The sequence below is a fragment of the Mytilus edulis genome, chromosome 6, assembly GCF_963676685.1.
Source record: "Mytilus edulis chromosome 6, xbMytEdul2.2, whole genome shotgun sequence".
Classification (NCBI taxonomy): domain Eukaryota; kingdom Metazoa; phylum Mollusca; class Bivalvia; order Mytilida; family Mytilidae; genus Mytilus; species Mytilus edulis.
The window spans coordinates 70,055,651-70,074,736 of record NC_092349.1 but is presented as its reverse complement, the minus strand read 5'-3'; the positions used below and the strand labels follow the sequence as shown (position 1 = coordinate 70,074,736).

Below are 19,086 nucleotides of genomic sequence, written 5' to 3'. Positions count from 1 at the left end.
ACGAACGGATGCACAGACCAGAAAACATGATGCACATAAATGGGGCCTAAAAATGGAAATACTAAAAATATATAATACGAATGTTTAGATAAATCACAATTGCAATTTTGTACTAGTGGGTGGTTCAACTACAAAATGAAACTATAGAAACAAGATTAAACCACCATTATATTTTTAAAATGACTCTACCAAGATATGAATTTGACATTTATTTTCCGTTTGTTTCGTTGGTTGAAAACGTTAAAATTTGTCATTATTATTTTGGAATTTACCGTGCAGTCTAGTATTTCTGTATACGTTATTGTATTTTTAACGGGTACTTAAGGTGGTACCAAACACCTTGAATAAAATAATTTGGCTCGTTTAATTTTCATAAAATTTTGACAAATATTTACTTTGACACTTTGACAAAAATATAAAAATTAAAAAAAAAAACCTTGAACCGAACACATTCTCGGAAAAAACTCATAGGATATATAGCAGTTTGAGCAACACTGCTTTTGATTATTGAGAAGCTTAATATTTCCCTATTTTCTGTTACGTCAGACCAAACACAAAAAACAAGGTGGCATGATAACAAACGAATTCAGTTTGTCAATACAGTTCATAACAAAAAAGAACAGTTATCGGCAATACTAAACGACCTTCACATTCTACACTCGAGTGATCATTGTACTCAACACGAAATTGACAAAGTTGTTGATAGTATTGGCGAAATACTCGTATCATCTGCGAACGAAACATTTGTTAAAAATCCACGCACTACAACACAAAGAACTAACCAGAAACCATGGTATACAAAACAGTGTTACGATGCTAGAAAAAAAAATCACAAAGCAAGAAAACAATATATTTTACACAAAAATGAAACAAATAATAAAAAAAATACTTCACTTTAGCAAACAATATAAGCAGATTACAAATAAAGCTGACAATGATTATCAATTTAATATTGAAAGCAAGATTAGAAATACGGCACAAACAAATGGCAAGAGTAGTATATATTGTGTGGCAGCAGCAAATATTTTTGCCACGTTGACAAAAATTTTGCCCCCGTCAGCAAAAATTGCATAATATATTTGTTGGATAATATCAAAATATTGATTTTTAATTTGTAAAATATAAAAGAATGTTTTTATTTTTTTTTTCACTGCATTAAACAATTTTAATGCATTACCAATCAATTTAACATTGTTGATATGCTGGATATGGAAGTAGTAAAAGTAAATTGAACATTTAAAAAAAATTTTCATTTCATTAAACAATTTAACGCATTACCAATCATTTAAATTGTTGATATGCTGGATATGGAAGTAGTAAAAGGAACATTTAAAACAATTTGAGAGCTTTAATTTGATAAAAGTTTAATTGGTAAATATAATAATTAACCCTAACCCTAACCCTAACCCTAACCCTAACCCTAACCCAAACAAAAATATCATACATTATAAATTATTATTATTATTAATAAAACATGGATGAGATAGAATCATGTGAAAATATAGCCAGACTTGATAACATATTCGATATAATATATGCAAAGTCAGTTTTTGACATTCTGAAGAAGGAAAATCAAGTGGAACACATAAGTGGAGGAAATGCATGGGATTTTTTTTATCAAGTAGAAACAGATAAAGTGTACACCGATTTTGTTAATTTAGTCAGACAATCAAATATTCCAGATAATGTGAGAGTCTACTATCAACTTACATTTTTACAATCAACAGATTGGAAAAATACTATATTGAAAACACCGCACAGAGCATCTCGCATAATAGATAAAGTTGAAAAAATGATAGATTTGGAACCTATTTTTAACAATGGAAAATGATGATTTAGATGAAAAACTTAGGAATGTATATTACAATACAGCAAATGGGGGAGCATACCTAAGTGCTGAAAAAATTTATCAAACGTTGAAGACATCAAGAGATGGAAATGTACCAAGCGTATACAAGATCAGGAAATGGATGGAAAAAATAGACGACTACAATTTACAAAAACCTGTAAAACGTAGAATTAAAAGAGTGAAAATAATTGTATCGGAACCGTATGAGCAATACGATGCTGACCTTATGGATGTATCCAACATACAGAAATATAACAATAAGACACGTTTCCTGTTGGTTGTTATCGATATTTTCACACGGTTTTTATGGATTTATCCATTAAAAAACAAGTTTGGGAAGACAGTAGCTGATGCATTTGAAAAAATCTTCAAACATGGTAAAATCCCTTTGAAGGTTTCCACAGATGCGGGAACTGAATTCAAAAACAAAGATTTGAAACGTGTGTTTAAAAAATATGACATTTACCATCATGTCTATTTAAATTCCGACAGTAGTAAAGCGTCAATAGCAGAGAGGGTCAATTTGACATTTCGGAGGATGATGTTCCGATATTTTACAAAGCATAGAACTTATAGCTATCTCAATGTTCTACAAAATTTGGTAGCAAGTTATAATGCAACGCCACATAGAAGTTTAAATAATACAGCTCCAAAAGATGTGAATGAGAAAAACAAATATGATTTGTGGGCATATATGTATATTAAAACTCCACCCAAAGAAAAACGAATCAGAGAAAAGAAAGAAACATTAAAAGTACAACGTAAAAGAGGGAAACAGTTTCATTTTAAAATCAATGACATGGTAAGACTGAGCCATTTGAAGAAACCGTTTCAAAGAGCTTATCAGCAACAGTGGACCTCCGAAATATTTAAAATATATAGACGATTTCTAATACATGGGAAAATCTTTTATAAAGTACAAGATTTTTTGGACAAGGAAGTTGTAGGCAATTTCAATTATACAGAGTTGCAGCGTGTGAAAAAGGAGGCTGACGCATTGTGGTTTGTTGAGAAAGTGCTTAAATGGCGAAGGCGGAATGGTCAACGTGAGGGTTATGTAAAATTCCAGGATTGGGATAAACGTTTTTGTCAGTGGATTCCTGAGAGAGATATTGTTGACTTTTAAAATGAGCTTTTACATGGTCATTAACAGTAACAAAAATTTAGACATTTACCCACATAACAGACCACACAAATTCCGTACATATCTTCAGACGCCAATAGTGATGAAATCAAAATGGAAAGTCGCATTAGTTGATATTAAATTATCATCAAATAATGATCTATATATATATGCAAACATATGCGGTGATGTAATAGTCGATGGTAACAAACAACCCTTATTGAAGCGAATATGTTGCTGCTCTCAAACTGAATACTACCACTTTGATCAACTTGCATACATTCCAGTGGTGAAAAGTGAAATAAGAGACATTGAATTCTTTATTACTGACATGCAAGGGAGTCATGCATCATTTTTAAAAAATCCAGTGTCGATTACACTGCACTTCAGGTCGTATCCATACTTTGCATGATAATCATGGAATTGAACAATTCTCAATATGTGCTAGACCCTAGGACATGGATAATGTACTATGAAAATCTAGCGAATGACAAACATCACAATTCATATCTTAATAATTCATACAGAAGAACTATCCAGAGTGGTGGTTCCCTCACTAATTCAGCAGCTAGCTTCATGGAACCAATCACATTACCACAAAGTAAACCACATGCGCAATCACCCATTAAACTTGTAACACATGCACAGCAGCAGGTGGAAAATGCTAAGTCGGAAATTAGTCGAGCTGTGAAAAAGATAAAACGCAAACGTGGGAAGTTACAAAACAGTAATAGAAAAAGCCATAGAGGGGAGCAGAAGAAAACGAAAAAGACAAAGAAAGGAGGAAGGAAAAATAAAACAAACAGTAAGAAAGGAAGTGTACAGAGTGTGAAAAAAAGATTAAAGAATCAGCTAATTGAAAAGGATATTTTCCAGTAAAATTCAAAATGGCTAAAATAAATCCTGAAACATTTCATGAGCTGCAACCAAGTCAGTTGTCTTTATTCAATCTACCAGGTCATCAAACTGCAGTCACAAGAATCACATATGAACATATTCGACCAGCTGCAACTTTTACAAAGACATCGCCAATAGAGTTTCACATATCTGGTGGAACAGAGTATCTAGACTTAAGTAAATCAACAATGCATGTACGTCTAAGACTTAAAAGAGGAGATGGAACCATAGCAGATAGCAGTGACGTTAATTGCGGGCCTGTGAACTATGTTTTGCATGCATTATTTAATCAAATAGATGTTTTAATTCAAAATAAAATTGTCACATCTTCAACAGGATTTTACCCTTACAAAGCTTATATGCAAACTTTATTGAAATATGGGAAAGAAGCTAAAGAATCGCAGCTCTCAAGTCAATTATGGATAGACGATCATCAAGGAACATTGGATGATGCAGATTGTAACACAGGATCAAATCTTGGGCTCTACAGAAGAACAGCATACATAAAAAATGGTAAAACTGTTGATCTTGAAGGAAACATTTTCCATCCCCTGTTTTCAATGAATCGTTACATATTAAATCAAGTAGGAGTTACTGTGAAATTCTACAGATCGAGACCAGAATTTTATCTAATGTCGGTTGATGAAGATGCTGATTATTACCTTGAGATTGAAGATATGTATCTATCAATAGCAAAGATCCACGTTCACCCCGGCATTGTATATGGCCACGATTCTATACTCAGGACAGTAAACGCTAAATATCCCATTGTGCAAAATGATGTTCGCACAATTTCACTTCCAGCTGGTCAAATAAGTTTTAACTTCAACAACATATTCCAGAATAATAGACCCAATAAGGTATTGATAGCCTTTACGGGGAGTCAAAACATAGCAGGTGACTACTCACTATGTCCGTGGACATTCAAACATTGCCACCTAAGTGAAATAAATCTTAAAGTTGAGGGAGTGCCAGTTTCCGGGAATCCTGTCAGAGTAAAATTTGACTCGTCAAGTGGAGAATCATCCATTGTTGCATTTCGCAATCTATTTGAGGTTGCTGGGAAAACTCTGCAAGACTGTGGTAATGGATTAAACAGAGACAGTTTTTCTGAAGGATATGCCTTGTATGCCTTTCAACTGGAACCAATTTTTGAAGGTTTAGATTATTTAACATTGAAAAGGAATGAACGTGTCAATTTGGAATGCACATTTGATTCTCCCCTCACTGAACCAACAACTATAATCATTTATAGTGAATTTAGTGGATATTTTGAAATAACTCAAACTCGAGACATCATAATTCAAGAATGAACACTATGCAATTGGAGTGTATGATTAATTGTGATGAACTAATGAAGGATAAAATTGTTGGTATATTTGCAGCAGATCAGATACCTAAGATAGTGAGAAATCGACCCATGGGATTTATTTGTAACACTGAAAATCATTTTGAGAATGGTGCACACTGGATCGCCTTTTTCATAAATGAGGAACGAAGAGGGATATTTTTCGACAGCTTCGCACACTCTCCCGATTATTATTCACGTCACTTCTTAAAATTCTTTGAACACAATGCGATATCTCTGGAAATAAATCAAAAACGATTACAGAGTGAGAATTCATCAGTATGCGGTCAATATTGCATTTTCATCTTATCACTCTTATGTAGAGAGTATGATCTAACTAACATTCACGATTTTTTCAGTGATAATCATCAAGCAAACGACATCTTTGTTTTCAATGTGATTGGTAAAACCTATTCACACTGCATATGAAAAAGTGTTTAAAATGATGAGACACATGGTAACAATCATCATTCGAGCAAGAGGTGATCATCATGAGTTTGGTGAAATTTCAAACACCCATGACTTCAATATGTGTCGGTCCAACGGGTTCAGGAAAAACTACATACATTAAAAGATTATTAGAGAACGCTCAGGAAATGTTTACAATACCACCTCAGAAGATATACTACTGTTACAGCATATGGCAAGATGTCTTCGATGAATTGAAAAAAACTGTCTCCAACATTTCATTTCAACTGGAACTGCCTGATGAAAGTGATTTTCTTGTTGATAAGGATATACACACATTATGGATCATTGATGATAAAATGGATGAAGTAGTGGACTGTAAACTGATGCAGAAGATTTATTGCGTTTTAAGTCATCACACCTTAACATCAATTATTTTTATACTACAAAATTTATATCAGAAGGGGAAGGTTATGCGATCAATCAGTTTGAATTCTCACGTCTTTTTTCTTTTCAAAAATGGTAGAGATTCACTGCAAATACAATCTTTAGCTCGACAAATGTTTCCAGGTCAAGTTCGCTTTTTCATGGACGTTTACCAACGTGCAATTAGCAGACCATACAATTGCTTGATAGTGGATATAGCACCAGGTTCAAACCCTGAATATCAGTTGCGCGCAAATCCTTTTCCGGGGGAGGACACGATTGTTTATCAACCAAAATGATTTTAAAAGAATCAAGTAGAAGCTTCCTTAAATTATTGGCGAACACTACACCTGAACAATCTGCTCAAATCATAAAAAGCACGGACCACAGACAATTACAACTATTAGTAGAAATAGTATTCAACTGTCTAAAAAGCGTCATACCATTGTCTGAGAGGGTTAAAAGGAATCTTTCAACTTTTGCAAAGTTCATTCGTGCTGTGGTAGTTAATAATATAACACCTCAGTTGAGGAGAAAACGTTTACTGAAGATAATTGTTATTATTCCAACATTGATATCATCTTTTTTCAAATACTATGACTCGGGAGTTAATACTATTACCCAAGGAGAAATATGAAAGATTGATGAATATGTCCAACCAATGTGAAATTGTTAATGTGAAAGAAAAAGAAAAGGAATATGATGGTAAAGATAGTGACAGTATAAAAACAGAAATAAACCTAGAAGAAGATGTAACCAAACAACATGGTAGTGGTCAGGTTTTGCAAAAAACAGAATTGAAAAATTTAAAAGAAACTGTAGATCGATCAAAATCAGACAATCAAGAGGAAAATAGGATGGATGTTGATGAATATGATGGTGCAGCAGAGGGTAAAGCTATCAAGATGTCTCCTGAAAAATTCTTAAGAAATGTGGAAAAATCGCAAAATCGCAAAAGATTAAAGAGTAAATGGTTATCATTTCATTTGTAATGAAGAAGTGGATTATTTAAAACTATTGGAGACTTCAATCAATCACTTGTATTTTTCTTTAAATTTGTCTATATTTATATATGTATATAATATATTGTCTATTTGTATATTTACACTGTGTACCTTTAAATTTAATTAATAAAATAAATATTTAGATAACATATGTTCGCCTATTAGTTCTAGTCCACGATCGCGTAGTATATATAAAACGTTGAAAGTGCTATTGATATCACAATTGTCATGGCTGATGATCATTTCTGCGAGGATTTATTGCGTCTTTATCCTGACAGTAACCCTCAATATCAACAGCAGTTGCGAGAGTTAAATGATCGATTGAGTGTTGATAATGACAACAGATCAAATCTTACGGTTAAGGTCTATTCATGTTATTATTGTAAACTTCTGTTTGATCACCCTTCCAAACTGAAGAGACACCAGAGAAACAGTTGTACATTTCCATGTCGACAATGTGATAGACATTTTGATTCAGCGGAAAATTTGTTTAAACATAGCAACATCGATCATACAACTTATCAGACTGGTTCAGGAAACACTGATTCAAATTCACATACTACAATCAAACATAAAAGTGTGGATAAGTCTGCTCTCTTGGGAATAGCACGAGCTCGTTTCATTTATCCGAATGAGGATAATGGGGAAAAGTATGATCTTCTAGCATTTTTATCTGGAATTAAGCATGAGGTAAAAACTCATTTACAAGAGATGTGTGATGAACTCGGTCATATTAAGTGGTATATGAATTGTCTTGTGCAAATGATCAAGCCGAATGGAGGTGAAGGTGGTAATGATTTAAAGAATAATGCACATTTTATCTCGAAGACATCGAATCTAGTTGATAGAGCAAATATAGATGATGAACATGATATTAATGTGACATATCAAAAAATATTCAAAAGTTTTGATGAGTATATACGAAATGGGAGCGGTTGGTCATTAGATCATATTAAACACATTGAGATTAATACAGCTAAATATAAACCTTTAGGCGGTGGATCGTATATACCCCTACCAAGAACTCTTGCTGCAACCAGAGCGTTACTCAACATAAGAAACTTAGATGAAAAATGTTTTGTATATGCTATTATAGCATCCATACATCCTACGTGTTCAGGTGACCCTTCTAAAGTGCATCACTACATCCCATATGAACATGAATTGAACATGGAAGGTATACAATTGCCCGTTGCACCATCATTTGTGAGTAAATTTGAAAGGCAGAATAACATTTCAGTAATGGTGTTAGGATTTGAAGAGGGTGAATTTTTCCCCCTCCATGTAACAGGTCTAAGAGAAGCTCATCATGAAGTTGACTTATTGTATTTGAAAAGTGGGAATAAAAGTCACTGGTGTTTGATTACAGATCTCAATAGACTTTTATATCGAACAAAATGCTTGGGACGCAGTCATAAGTATTGCAGATTCTGTTTATCAGGTTTCACCAGTGAACATACTTTAGAGAAACATATAAAATACTGCTCAAAATTTGAAGCTCAACATGTGACATATCCCACCAAGGGGGTAGACGATATACTAACATTTCAAGATCACGCCAAACAGTTACAAACATCATTTGTTATTTATGCTGACATGGAAACATTTTGCGAACCTATGGTTACTGAAGAGCCAGAAGATAATCGAACCAGCACAACGAAATTAACAAAGTTGATACCATGCGGGTACGGTTATCAAGTTGTTTGCATCGATGACAGATACACTCAACCACCTAAAATATATAGAGGTGAAAATGTTAGTGAACACTTCCTTCATAGTCTTCTTGACGAAAATAAACGTATAAAGGCTATTTTGAACAATCCTGAACCCTTGTGCATGACTGTTGAAGATGAGGAAGATTTTCAATCAAGTACACATTGCCACATTTGCATGGAAGAATTTACAGATTCCACTATCCGCGTTCGAGACCATGCACATGTTTCAGGTAAATTTCGTGGCGCTTCATGCAGAGATTGCAATCTTAATTTTAAAGAACACACATTCGTGCCAGTTATATTTCATAACCTGAAACAGTTTGATGCACATTTAATCTGTTCCTCGATAGGTATTTTCAAGAGTGAAGAAATTGGCTGCATAGCCACGAATGCAGAAAAGTACATCAGTTTCAACCTATCCAATCTGCGCTTTATCGATTCATACCAGTTTTTGAATTGTTCACTAGAGGAATTGGTATCGTCAATGTCTAAGGAGAATCCGAAAGAAACATTTAAACATTTTACAAAAGAATTTGATGATGATAAGCGGATTGCTCTTTTGTTGAAAAAAGGAACATATCCTTACGAATACATTGACAATGCAGCAAGGTTCAATGAAACTGAATTACCCTCTATAGACAAATTCTACAGCAATTTATCAGAGAAAACAATTAGTCAAACCGAGTATGAACATGCGCAACGGGTATGGAATCAAATGAATATTAAGAATATAGGCGAATATCACGATCTTTATCTAAAAACTGACGTTCTATTATTAGCTGATGTATTTGAAACTTTCAGGAAGAAGTGGATAACGAACTATTCCCTCGACCCTGCAAATTATTACACTCTTCCAGGGCTTTCCTGGCAATCTGCATTGAAAATGACTGGTGTGAGACTTGAGCTATTGACAGATCCTACAATGTGGCTCTTCTTTGAGCAGAGTATACGAGGAGGTTTAACAATGGTGAGCTGCAGACATGCAAAAGCAAACAATCCCTACTTGAGCAATTATGATCCAGCTTTACCAACTTCATACTTGATGTATGTAGATGCGAACAATTTATACGGTTTAAGCATGAGCATGCCATTAGCTGTGGGGAAATTCCAGTGGTTGTCAGAAGAGGAAATAAACGATTTCAATGTCTTAAATGTATCCAATAACGCTGACATCGGATATGTCATTGAATGCGATTTGGATTACCCAGATAACTTACACGATCTTCACAATGATTTTCCTCTTGCAGTTGAAAAAGGAGTGATAACAAATGAAATGCTTTCACCTCATTCACGTCATCTGTATGAGCAAGCAAATGATGATGGGAAAGAATACCAACCGAGCACCAAATTGCTAGCTACTTTGAAAGATAAAAAGCATTACATCTTGCACTATGTGAATCTAAAGTTATACCTCAAACTAGGTTTGGTTTTGAAGAAGATTCACAATATAGTTTCATTTGAACAGCGTCCATGGTTGAAACAGTATATTGACTTCAATACCGAAATGAGGAAAAAGGCTACTAGCAATTTCGAGCAAAAACTTTTTAAAAATGGCAACAATGCTATTTTCGGTAAATCAATGGAATCGTTGCGGAAACATATCAACTTCTCTCTCTGTCATAGGTGGGATAAGTTTCAAAAACTTACTGCAAAATCATCATTTAAAAGCTTTAAGATATTCAACGACCACTTGTGCGGCGTGCTACAAACCAAAACAAAAATTTTCTTCAACAAACCAATTTACCTAGGACAAATGATTCTCGATCTGTCAAAGGCGCACATGGTTGATTACTACTACAACCACATGAAAAAACTATACAAGGAGAATGTAACATTATGTTACACAGATACTGACAGTTTCATTATGCATGTGAGAACTGATGACATATATAGAGACATGTCGTTAAACAGTGAGCTATATGACTTTTCAAATTATCCAGCTGATCACCCTCTTTACACCAAAGACAGGAAATCGATTATTGGTTTATTCAAAGATGAATGCAAGTCCATTCAAATGGTGGAATATATCGGACTAAGAGCAAAAATGTATAGTTTTATCACCGCAGACGACAAGGAAACTGTAGTAGCAAAGGGTATTAAAACCCGAAATGTTAGATTCGAACAATATAAAAACACCTTGTTCAATTGTTCTCCACTACTCTCGCATATGTACACTTTGAGAAGTTTCAACCATCAGATTCACATGGTGAAGGTTGTGAAAAGTGGACTATCACCATATGATGACAAGAGACACTTGCTGGATGATAATGTGCATTCGCTAGCATATTTTCATAGAAAATTAAAAGAAAAACATTAATACAATTGTAAATTGAAAAAAAAAATCCATATCCGTAATAAATTCAAGAAAAAGAAAACACACTGTACAATAATTATATAATATTTTATTTCATGTAAATAAATATATGATTTTATAATAAAATATATCAACATATTTAAGTTTTATCCGTTTGCTATCAACCTGGGGAAGTGAAATACATAGGGCAATGGGGAGTAGCATGGTAAAATGGCGACTTTAACTTAAAAACCCCAATGAAAATACATAACTTTAAAACCCAAATGGACCTTCAAACAAACTTCAAACATAATGACAATAGGACAATGGGGAATAACACCTTCAAACATTAAGGCAATAGGACAATGGGGAATAACACCTTCAAACATAGGACAATGTGAAATAACACCTTCGAACATTAGAACAATGGGGAATAGCACCTTCAAACATTAGAACAATGGGGAATAACACCTTCAAACATTATGTCAATGGGGAATAACACCTTCAAATGGGGAATAACACCTTCAAACACACCAGTGAAATACATTGGACAATGGGGAATAACACCTTCAAACACGATGAAAATATTACAAATAAATTTTAGATTAAAATATAAGAGACATATTCTTTGGTAAATTAAACACAATTATGAAAATGGGGAATTACACCTTCAAACGCACCAGTGAAATACATTGTGCAATGGGGAAAAAGACCTTCAAACACGATGAAAATATTACAAATAAATTTCTTAAATTTTAGATTAAAATATATGAGACATATTCTTTGGTAAATTAAACACGTGAAAATCGCATGTTTAATATTTTCCTTAGGGAATAACACCTTCAAATGGGGAATAACACCTTCAAACACACCAGTGAAATACATTGGACAATGGGGAATAACACCTTCAAACACGATGAAAATATTACAAATAAATTTTAGATTAAAATATAAGAGACATATTCTTTGGTAAATTAAACACAATTATGAAAATGGGGAATTACACCTTCAAACGCACCAGTGAAATACATTGTGCAATGGGGAAAAAGACCTTCAAACACGATGAAAATATTACAAATAAATTTCTTAAATTTTAGATTAAAATATATGAGACATATTCTTTGGTAAATTAAACACGTGAAAATCGCATGTTTAATATTTTCCTTAAAATATCGGAAAAGTTCTCCCTATTGAACGAAAGTCCGAGTGAATTTAAAACAGACCCTGGGACGTTCTTTAAATGAATGAATATCTCTTCAGATGTGAAATGGCTGCATTCCCTTATCATTTTATTTAATTGATATCTTTGATCAAAAATTTCCTCGGCAGCATTAAACACATCTAATTCGGCAAATCCAGGATTTAAAACAAATTGAAAGTCTGCATAATCCATAAAAATAATTAAAATTGGTGAGGGAATTTTACAAAAAAAATCTCTCATTTGAATATCACATTTTGTTGTTAATTTATTATAAATACATGCAACAGATAAAGTTCTTAATGAAGGTGGAGCTGACCGCTTTCGTTTTTCACTCAGTGTCTTTTTTTCTACTTCTTCTCCCATTGTCCTTTTTCTGTTCTGATTGGCTAAAAGAAATAAATAAGATACATAAACTCTAGTAAAATAGTTTTCACATCATAAATCTACAGATACATGCATGAAAACAAATGAACAAAGTGCGACACCTGTATTAAGAAATTGGATTTCATAATGGAGATTTCTAAAATAAATGAAAAGGATGAATTGAGTAGTGCAAATGTGGAAGAATATTCACTTAAAATGACAGATGAGCATGATTACAATTTTATCAATATGGATACAGCTGAAATCAGTGACCAGTTTCCACAACTGCACTGGCTTGGTGCAAAGATGAAAATTGTCGGATTGTTATTCTGTTCGATAACTCTAGCAGTTATATTAATAAATGGGCCATTAAACAGTGAAAATGATCCTCCATTCATATCTGATGATGTTAAACGAAACAGTAGCGGAAACGATTTATTTTGTAATAAAATGGACACTTTTGCTTTATCTGAAGATATTTTTGTAAATACATGTATATTGAATAGTGAACTGTTTGTATTATTGAGAAATGATCCTCTTAGAAATGAGATCGCTTTAAATCAAAGGCAATGGTTTTATCTTAAAGCGAGTATTTCACATATTGATAAATCAATCTTTGATTGGAAAAATGTTGCTAAGTTATAAATGATTTCTATCCTAACTATTGTATATAAGAACATATTAGAAACAGAATAAAAATTTGATCACTTACTGGTGTTATCTTCACTCGCCATCTTCAACTGCTTCAGAAAGTATGAATCCAGCTCCAGCTGTTTTCTTTTTCTTCTTTAGCCCCTTGAACGGGCCAGATTCTGCTGCAACAATCACCTTTCTGACGTCCGACTCTGACACTCCCGCCTCCTCATCGCTATCGCTGATAGCAATCACCTTTCTCTAAAATAAGAATATCATAATATAGAAAATCATCTTAAAATTTTAAAGTTATTTCAATGTTTTCAATTTTTTTTTTTTTTTTTTTTTTTTTTTTTTCTTTTTATGGTACATTTAATTGGATAATTACTTTAAATTCATAAACTTGAAAATTATAACTACTTATTTTGATTTACATAGAAAAAAAAAAACAAAAGTTGTTTTACCTTTCTTTTCAAAGTAACTTTTTTTACTTCTTCTTCTTCTACTTCTTCTTCTTCTTCTTCTTCTTCTTCTTCTTCTTCTTCTTCTTCTTCTTCCTCTTCAACAACTATAACCTTCTTTTTCCTGCTAGGTTTTTGCAGCTAAAAAAATTAATATATAATAAAAACAATTGAACGTGTAAGAAATCATATAAATCAACGTTTGCTGTGGGAAAGAAATTCGTATTTATTAGCGGTTGAGAAATTTACCTAGAAACAAAAATGTTGAAATATCTGCAACTGAACGTTTATCAAAACATTTTTTACTTGCTATCAATAACTTTGAAAATTAATACTAACAGTGGTGAAATCAACCCAGAAACAAGTGAAATATCTGCAGCTGAACGCAAGCCGCTTGTAAATACTCTCTATCAATAACTTACTTTTAACTAAAACGTTTGTTGTATATTAAACCTATAAAGTATATATTTATGTTCAATTATTTGCTGTTGAAGGATAATTAGAACGTTTATCATATAGTTTTTACTCGCTTTCAATAACTTTGAAAATTATGTGTACTTACTAGCAGTAGTGAAATTTACGAAAAAACATATAAGGTGAAACATCTGCAGCTGGTGCTTTTATTAAACACTCGCAATATCTTACTTTAAAATAATTTTGTAGATCGCTCCTATTTCTTAGAGAATAAAATATATATCACGCTCAACTATTTGCTGCTGAACGATAATAATTTAGCTATATGTTCATGTAAATATTTACTGCTAAATATTAGAAATCACTAACCTGTTTTTTTATTTCTGCCTCAGCTTTTAAAAGAACTGGCTTCAGATTGCATAGCTCTTTAAACTCATCAGTCCCAAGAGTTATGCTTCTGCTACTTGTTAAACTGCCTATGTGGATATAAACATATCCCTTGTACGGTGTAACCGCAATGTTCTTCTTTCTTCCAAAATTCAACTCAGCCCGCTCTACTTCTCCACCAAATCCCCTCATGTACTCAACCTGGTTCATCATTTTTATCGCTTTATGATAGAATTGAGTGTACCGCGTTAATAAAGGAATAAAGCTTCCGTTTCATTAAATTATGAATAATAGTTTCCAACACTTATTTACTCCTAAAGGCTCGCCAACCTTCCATTATCCATGTTACACCATTTTATTAATTCATATGTAATTTCAGTGTAGATCTGTCCCGATCGCGATTTTTCATGTCAGATTGATCTCCAATATTGCGGCAGTATTTGGATAATACACCTTCTGTTTACATTAAATCTTAGTTCATCAGTTTAAATATAAAGTGTTTATCACCTTTCAAATTTGAAAAGTGATCATTACTCAATAAATTTTTGATTGTTTTTATTTAAGATCAATTATATATTATAGATTTGTTCGAACCGGATTTTGATGGTTATTTTTTACATCTCATTACTATTTTTTCTCTCTATATATAATTTTTCCTTCATTAAAACAAAACCTATTTTCTTTTCTTTTCTTTGGATCATATTTTCAATGGTAAATCGAGTTGGATTTTGACGATTATTTTTACATCTCATTACTATCTCCTTTTTTTTTCTCTCTCTCTCTCGCTCTAATTTTTTTCATCGTTAAAACACCTTTTTTCTTTTCTTTGGATCATAGTTTCAATGGTGAATCCTATCTCCTTTTTCTCTCTCTCTATTTTTTCCTTCGTTAGAACATAAGCGACTTTTTTCTTTTCTTTGGATCATCTTTTCTTTGGATCATATTTTCAATGGTGGATCATATCTCCTTTTTCTCTCTCTCTCTATTTTTCCCCCTACATGCTACTTTTTTCTTTTCTTTTCTTTGGATCGTAGTTAATTGTTTTGCTCATGACTTTTTTGCAGCTAGCTAATTTTTCCCATGTGTAAATATTTCATTTGATAAGATTTGAGATTGAAGCTTGTGGATTACCATCTTTTATAATTAATAGTTGATAAAAATGTTTTAAGCAAAGTTTTTGTTTTGCAAATTTCTAGATATGCTCTTTTCTTTTCTTTGGATCATTGTAAATGGTGAATCTTGTTTTGTTCATGACTTTTTTTTCAGCTAGCTTCTTTTTTCCTGTGTAAATATTTCATTTTCTTGACAAGATTTGAGATTGAAGCTTGTGGTTTGACCTCTTTGAAGAGTTGTCTCATCAGCAATTAAACCATATTTCTTTTATAATTAATAAATTTAAAGTAGATAAAAATTAATTAAGCAAAGTTTTTGTTTGCAAATTTCTAGATGATATACAAATGGTGTCAACTGGTAATCATCCACATTGATTGGGGTAGCAATGCAGTGGGAAAAGTTTAAGAAAAGTCTAATTTATTAACACATATCAAATACAAATACTTTATTCCATGAAACAACATAGTAAGTTTCAAAACAAATCAAGTTTTCTGCACTATTTATATAACAATTGTAAATAATATAAACAAGAGAACTATCAAATGAAATTTGGTTATAAAAAACTTACATCATTTGTAATGCACCATTTTTTTCACATAAAACATGTTATAGAAAGCACCATGACAGCGGTTACAAATCAAGAATTTTTATATATTTATCTCTAGGTTTAACTTAATCATATAGCACTATAAAAAGTAATAAAAACAAAAGAAAAAAAGTTTAAGCAAACACAATATGATAAAATATGCGATAATATGTTGTAATTAAATTTGGATGCTGTAAATTCTCATATGAAAAAATTCCAAAGATGAAAATGATGATAAAGTAAACATAAAAACAAAAAGTTCTCCAAACATTATATACATATATATATTATTTACATATATACAATAATACCAATCATATTTGTTTTTTAATTTAATTTATTTCTATTACAAAACTAAACATATGTAAATGGAAAACTAAAAAGAATAATTTAATGAAAGGAATAGATTAATAATGAACTTTAATACCAGAGAAAGTAGATTATTTAATGAAAAGAATAGATTTATAATGAAATTTATGGTTTGAATGAGCATGAAACATATAAACTAAGGTGAATTTATAAAAACAAACTACATGTATACTACTATTTACAATATAATAAAATGAGAGTAGAGAAATGCGAGTATAATCAAAATCTTTTCTTTAATTAAAATAAAGTGTAACTAATCCAAATAAATCAAATGAAAGAAAATTGAAAAGTTTTGGTGATATAATTTTTCATAATATAAGTAGATTTGTAGAATACATCCTCATCAGTGATTATTAAAATTTAGATAACAGTGTATAAATAAGTTTATAAAATTTAGAAAAAAGATTATAAAATTTAGAAAAAAAAAATAAAAAAAATATAAAATTTAGAAAAAAAATTTAAAAAATTTCATAAAATTTAAAAGTTTAGAAAATTAATCATAGGTTAGTCTCTGTGGCCGAATAGATATCCTGTTTGATCTTCTCAATATTCTTGGTGGTTGTTGTTGTGCTGGGGCTACTCGTCTGTTATTTTCACGTGGTGGAAAAAAATAATTTATAATTTCTTGAAGCCTTTCATAAATTGCGATGAGGATATATTCTACAAATTAAAAAGTAGTAAATACAGAGATAGATATTAACTTAAACAGTTTTTTTTGGTGTATTAACAAAATCTGCAATTTCTATTTCGGATAGTGAATCTGCATCGACATTGAAGGAGAATTGGTGTTGGCGGAAATTGGTTTTTGCAGTTCTCTTCTTTTTGCAGATGCAAAATAACATCAGCGACAAGAGCATAACACATGCTAGAGATGCTGTAAAGATAAATTTGAATATGTCACTTACTTTAAAAATTATAAAATATATTGATATATATAAATAGATTAGACCATTGGTTTTTCTGTTTGAATTGTCTTTATAGCTTACTGTTTGGTGTGAGCTTTTGCTCTGTGTTGAAGGTCATACTTTGATCTATAATACATTGGCACTCATACCGCATCTTTTTCTTATTTATAAATAAGTGTTTTTATTAGAACATGTATATATTTTTATTTTATTTATTTATTTTATTTTTATATTGTTTGTCAATCAAATAAATAAATTAAATTTAGATACTTACCAAAAATCATTATAAGAATGATCTTAATATTATCTAGACCCTTGTCTTCCTCCTGTGCATGTGGTGTTGACTTCTGAAATAAAGAAATAAAATCATGTATTTCATGAAAATGTTGATATTAAAAAATCTTATCCTTCACATTTTAATTTGTTTTTAAGCACTATACTATAGAGAATACAAATTGACTCGTTCATGTACATGTATTTCCTAATAAAAATAGAAAACAAAACGGACGTTTTAATTAAAAAAATATCAGATAAATGCTTACCAGTTGTTTATCAGTGGTGCCGATTGACAATGTGGATCCTGGTGTTACTCTTGTTGCTGCTGTTGTTGTTGTAGAAGCTATGACTCCATTCTGTAAAAAAAAAAATATACATAATGTAAGAAATGTTTTACACAATAAAATTAATAAATAATATATAAGATCTGCTCATAGTTTAGGTTGTTTCTAGTCACTTTACATATAGAGACAATACTACGTGATTACTTTAAAGCTCTTATTATTCTGTTATTCTTTTCTAATTTCCTATATACTTACATCACAATGTATACCATTAACAATTGTTATTGTTTCTGGTGCTGCTAAAACATTGCTGCATTTAGAATTTCCTTGTTTGATCTCAATTGAATGCAGGTCTCTATTATTTGCAAGGTCCAATTGTCCGGCAACAAAAAATCTTTCGAATACGACTTTCTTTACATCTAGTCGGATTCTGGTGTTGTAGAGCCCTGCTCCAGTCCATCTGCAATGGAGAGTATCCCCCTCCACTGTGCATACATCTCTCAATTCATGCGAGCATGAAACAGCTGACATTGTGAAACAAATGATGATGAATATAAACATGGTGTTGATGGGTGACATTTTGCAAATATTTTGAGGAATTAAATACCCGGATGAGAAATAAAAACAATAGTCTAATTAGGGAATAAATTAGGGGTAATTAATTCCGTGATATATGGTTGGGATAAGAGTGGTAGATGGATAAGGTTTAATTAATGTTTGAGTATGGATTGTTTTAATAAATAATAATAATAGTTTTTACAATATACGCTAGGGTTAGGGTTAATTAATATATTTTCAATTCTTATTCATTTTTTGTTACAAATGAAACTTAAAAGTTTTATAAAATTTCTTCTCTCAACGCGAAGTCATTTAATCTTCTATTTTTTCAGTTTTACTTTTAACTTCTTTATCCAAAATATTAACAATTTAAATTGTCTATATGTTAAATGCGATGGAAAATAAATCAAAACATTCTTTTATAAGTGAAAAAACAAAATTTTCATTTAATATTATACAACAGTTATATTATG

General features: G+C 31.6%; 5 protein-coding genes across 6 annotated transcripts; 3 read left to right on the top strand and 2 right to left on the bottom strand.

Moving 5' to 3' along the window:
- Nucleotides 1-1,820: 1,820 nt before the first annotated feature.
- Nucleotides 1,821-2,975, top strand: LOC139526587 (uncharacterized). The gene has a single exon (XM_071321745.1). It carries the CDS (start codon nucleotides 1,821-1,823, stop codon nucleotides 2,973-2,975), a length of 1,155 nt encoding a protein of 384 aa, XP_071177846.1.
- Nucleotides 2,976-3,859: 884 nt separating this feature from the next.
- Nucleotides 3,860-5,182, top strand: LOC139526586 (uncharacterized protein F54H12.2-like). Its single transcript, XM_071321744.1, has one exon. The coding sequence runs from the start codon at nucleotides 3,860-3,862 to the stop codon at nucleotides 5,180-5,182; it is 1,323 nt and encodes a 440-aa protein (XP_071177845.1).
- A 2,101-nt stretch (nucleotides 5,183-7,283) lies between these two features.
- LOC139526585 (uncharacterized) lies at nucleotides 7,284-11,087 on the top strand. The gene has a single exon (XM_071321743.1). It carries the CDS (start codon nucleotides 7,284-7,286, stop codon nucleotides 11,085-11,087), a length of 3,804 nt encoding a protein of 1,267 aa, XP_071177844.1.
- Nucleotides 11,088-11,152: 65 nt separating this feature from the next.
- LOC139528295 (ABC transporter F family member 4-like) lies at nucleotides 11,153-15,053 on the bottom strand. The gene is made up of 4 exons (XM_071324209.1): nucleotides 14,505-15,053; nucleotides 13,725-13,862; nucleotides 13,340-13,521; nucleotides 11,153-12,650 (listed from the first exon to the last, which is right to left on the bottom strand). The coding sequence occupies exons 1-3, from the start codon at nucleotides 14,733-14,735 to the stop codon at nucleotides 13,351-13,353; spliced, it is 540 nt and encodes a 179-aa protein (XP_071180310.1). The 5' UTR covers nucleotides 14,736-15,053; the 3' UTR covers nucleotides 11,153-12,650; nucleotides 13,340-13,350.
- Nucleotides 15,054-16,065: 1,012 nt separating this feature from the next.
- Nucleotides 16,066-18,634, bottom strand: LOC139528287 (uncharacterized). Of its 2 annotated transcripts, none has more exons than XM_071324199.1 (4): nucleotides 18,311-18,634; nucleotides 18,038-18,127; nucleotides 17,770-17,842; nucleotides 16,066-17,250 (listed from the first exon to the last, which is right to left on the bottom strand). In XM_071324199.1, exons 1-4 carry the CDS (start codon nucleotides 18,632-18,634, stop codon nucleotides 17,084-17,086), a joined length of 654 nt encoding a protein of 217 aa, XP_071180300.1. In that variant the 3' UTR covers nucleotides 16,066-17,083. The 2 variants fall into 2 exon arrangements, with proteins under 2 accessions (XP_071180300.1, XP_071180299.1); XM_071324198.1 differs by having other exon boundaries at nucleotides 17,112-17,464.
- Between the last annotated feature and the right edge of the window lie 452 nt (nucleotides 18,635-19,086).

What these genes read in the sequence shown, in the direction of transcription:
- LOC139526587 (XM_071321745.1), top strand. Translation starts at nt 1,821, where the DNA reads ATGGAAAATGATGATTTAGATGAAAAACTTAGGAATGTATATTACAAT.
- LOC139526586 (XM_071321744.1), top strand. Translation starts at nt 3,860, where the DNA reads ATGGCTAAAATAAATCCTGAAACATTTCATGAGCTGCAACCAAGTCAG.
- LOC139526585 (XM_071321743.1), top strand. Translation starts at nt 7,284, where the DNA reads ATGGCTGATGATCATTTCTGCGAGGATTTATTGCGTCTTTATCCTGAC.
- LOC139528295 (XM_071324209.1), bottom strand. Translation starts at nt 14,735, where the DNA reads ATGATGAACCAGGTTGAGTACATGAGGGGATTTGGTGGAGAAGTAGAG. An exon ending in AGGCAGAAATAAAAAAACAG is followed by an intron (nt 13,863 to 14,504) that starts GTTAGTGATTTC and finishes TAATTTTTTTAG; the next exon opens with CTGCAAAAACCTAGCAGGAA. An exon ending in AAGTTACTTTGAAAAGAAAG is followed by an intron (nt 13,522 to 13,724) that starts GTAAAACAACTT and finishes TTCTTATTTTAG; the next exon opens with AGAAAGGTGATTGCTATCAG.
- LOC139528287 (XM_071324198.1), bottom strand. Translation starts at nt 18,634, where the DNA reads ATGTCACCCATCAACACCATGTTTATATTCATCATCATTTGTTTCACA. An exon ending in GCACCACTGATAAACAACTG is followed by an intron (nt 17,843 to 18,037) that starts GTAAGCATTTAT and finishes TCTTTATTTCAG; the next exon opens with AAGTCAACACCACATGCACA. An exon ending in CATTCTTATAATGATTTTTG is followed by an intron (nt 17,465 to 17,769) that starts GTAAGTATCTAA and finishes TTATCTTTACAG; the next exon opens with CATCTCTAGCATGTGTTATG.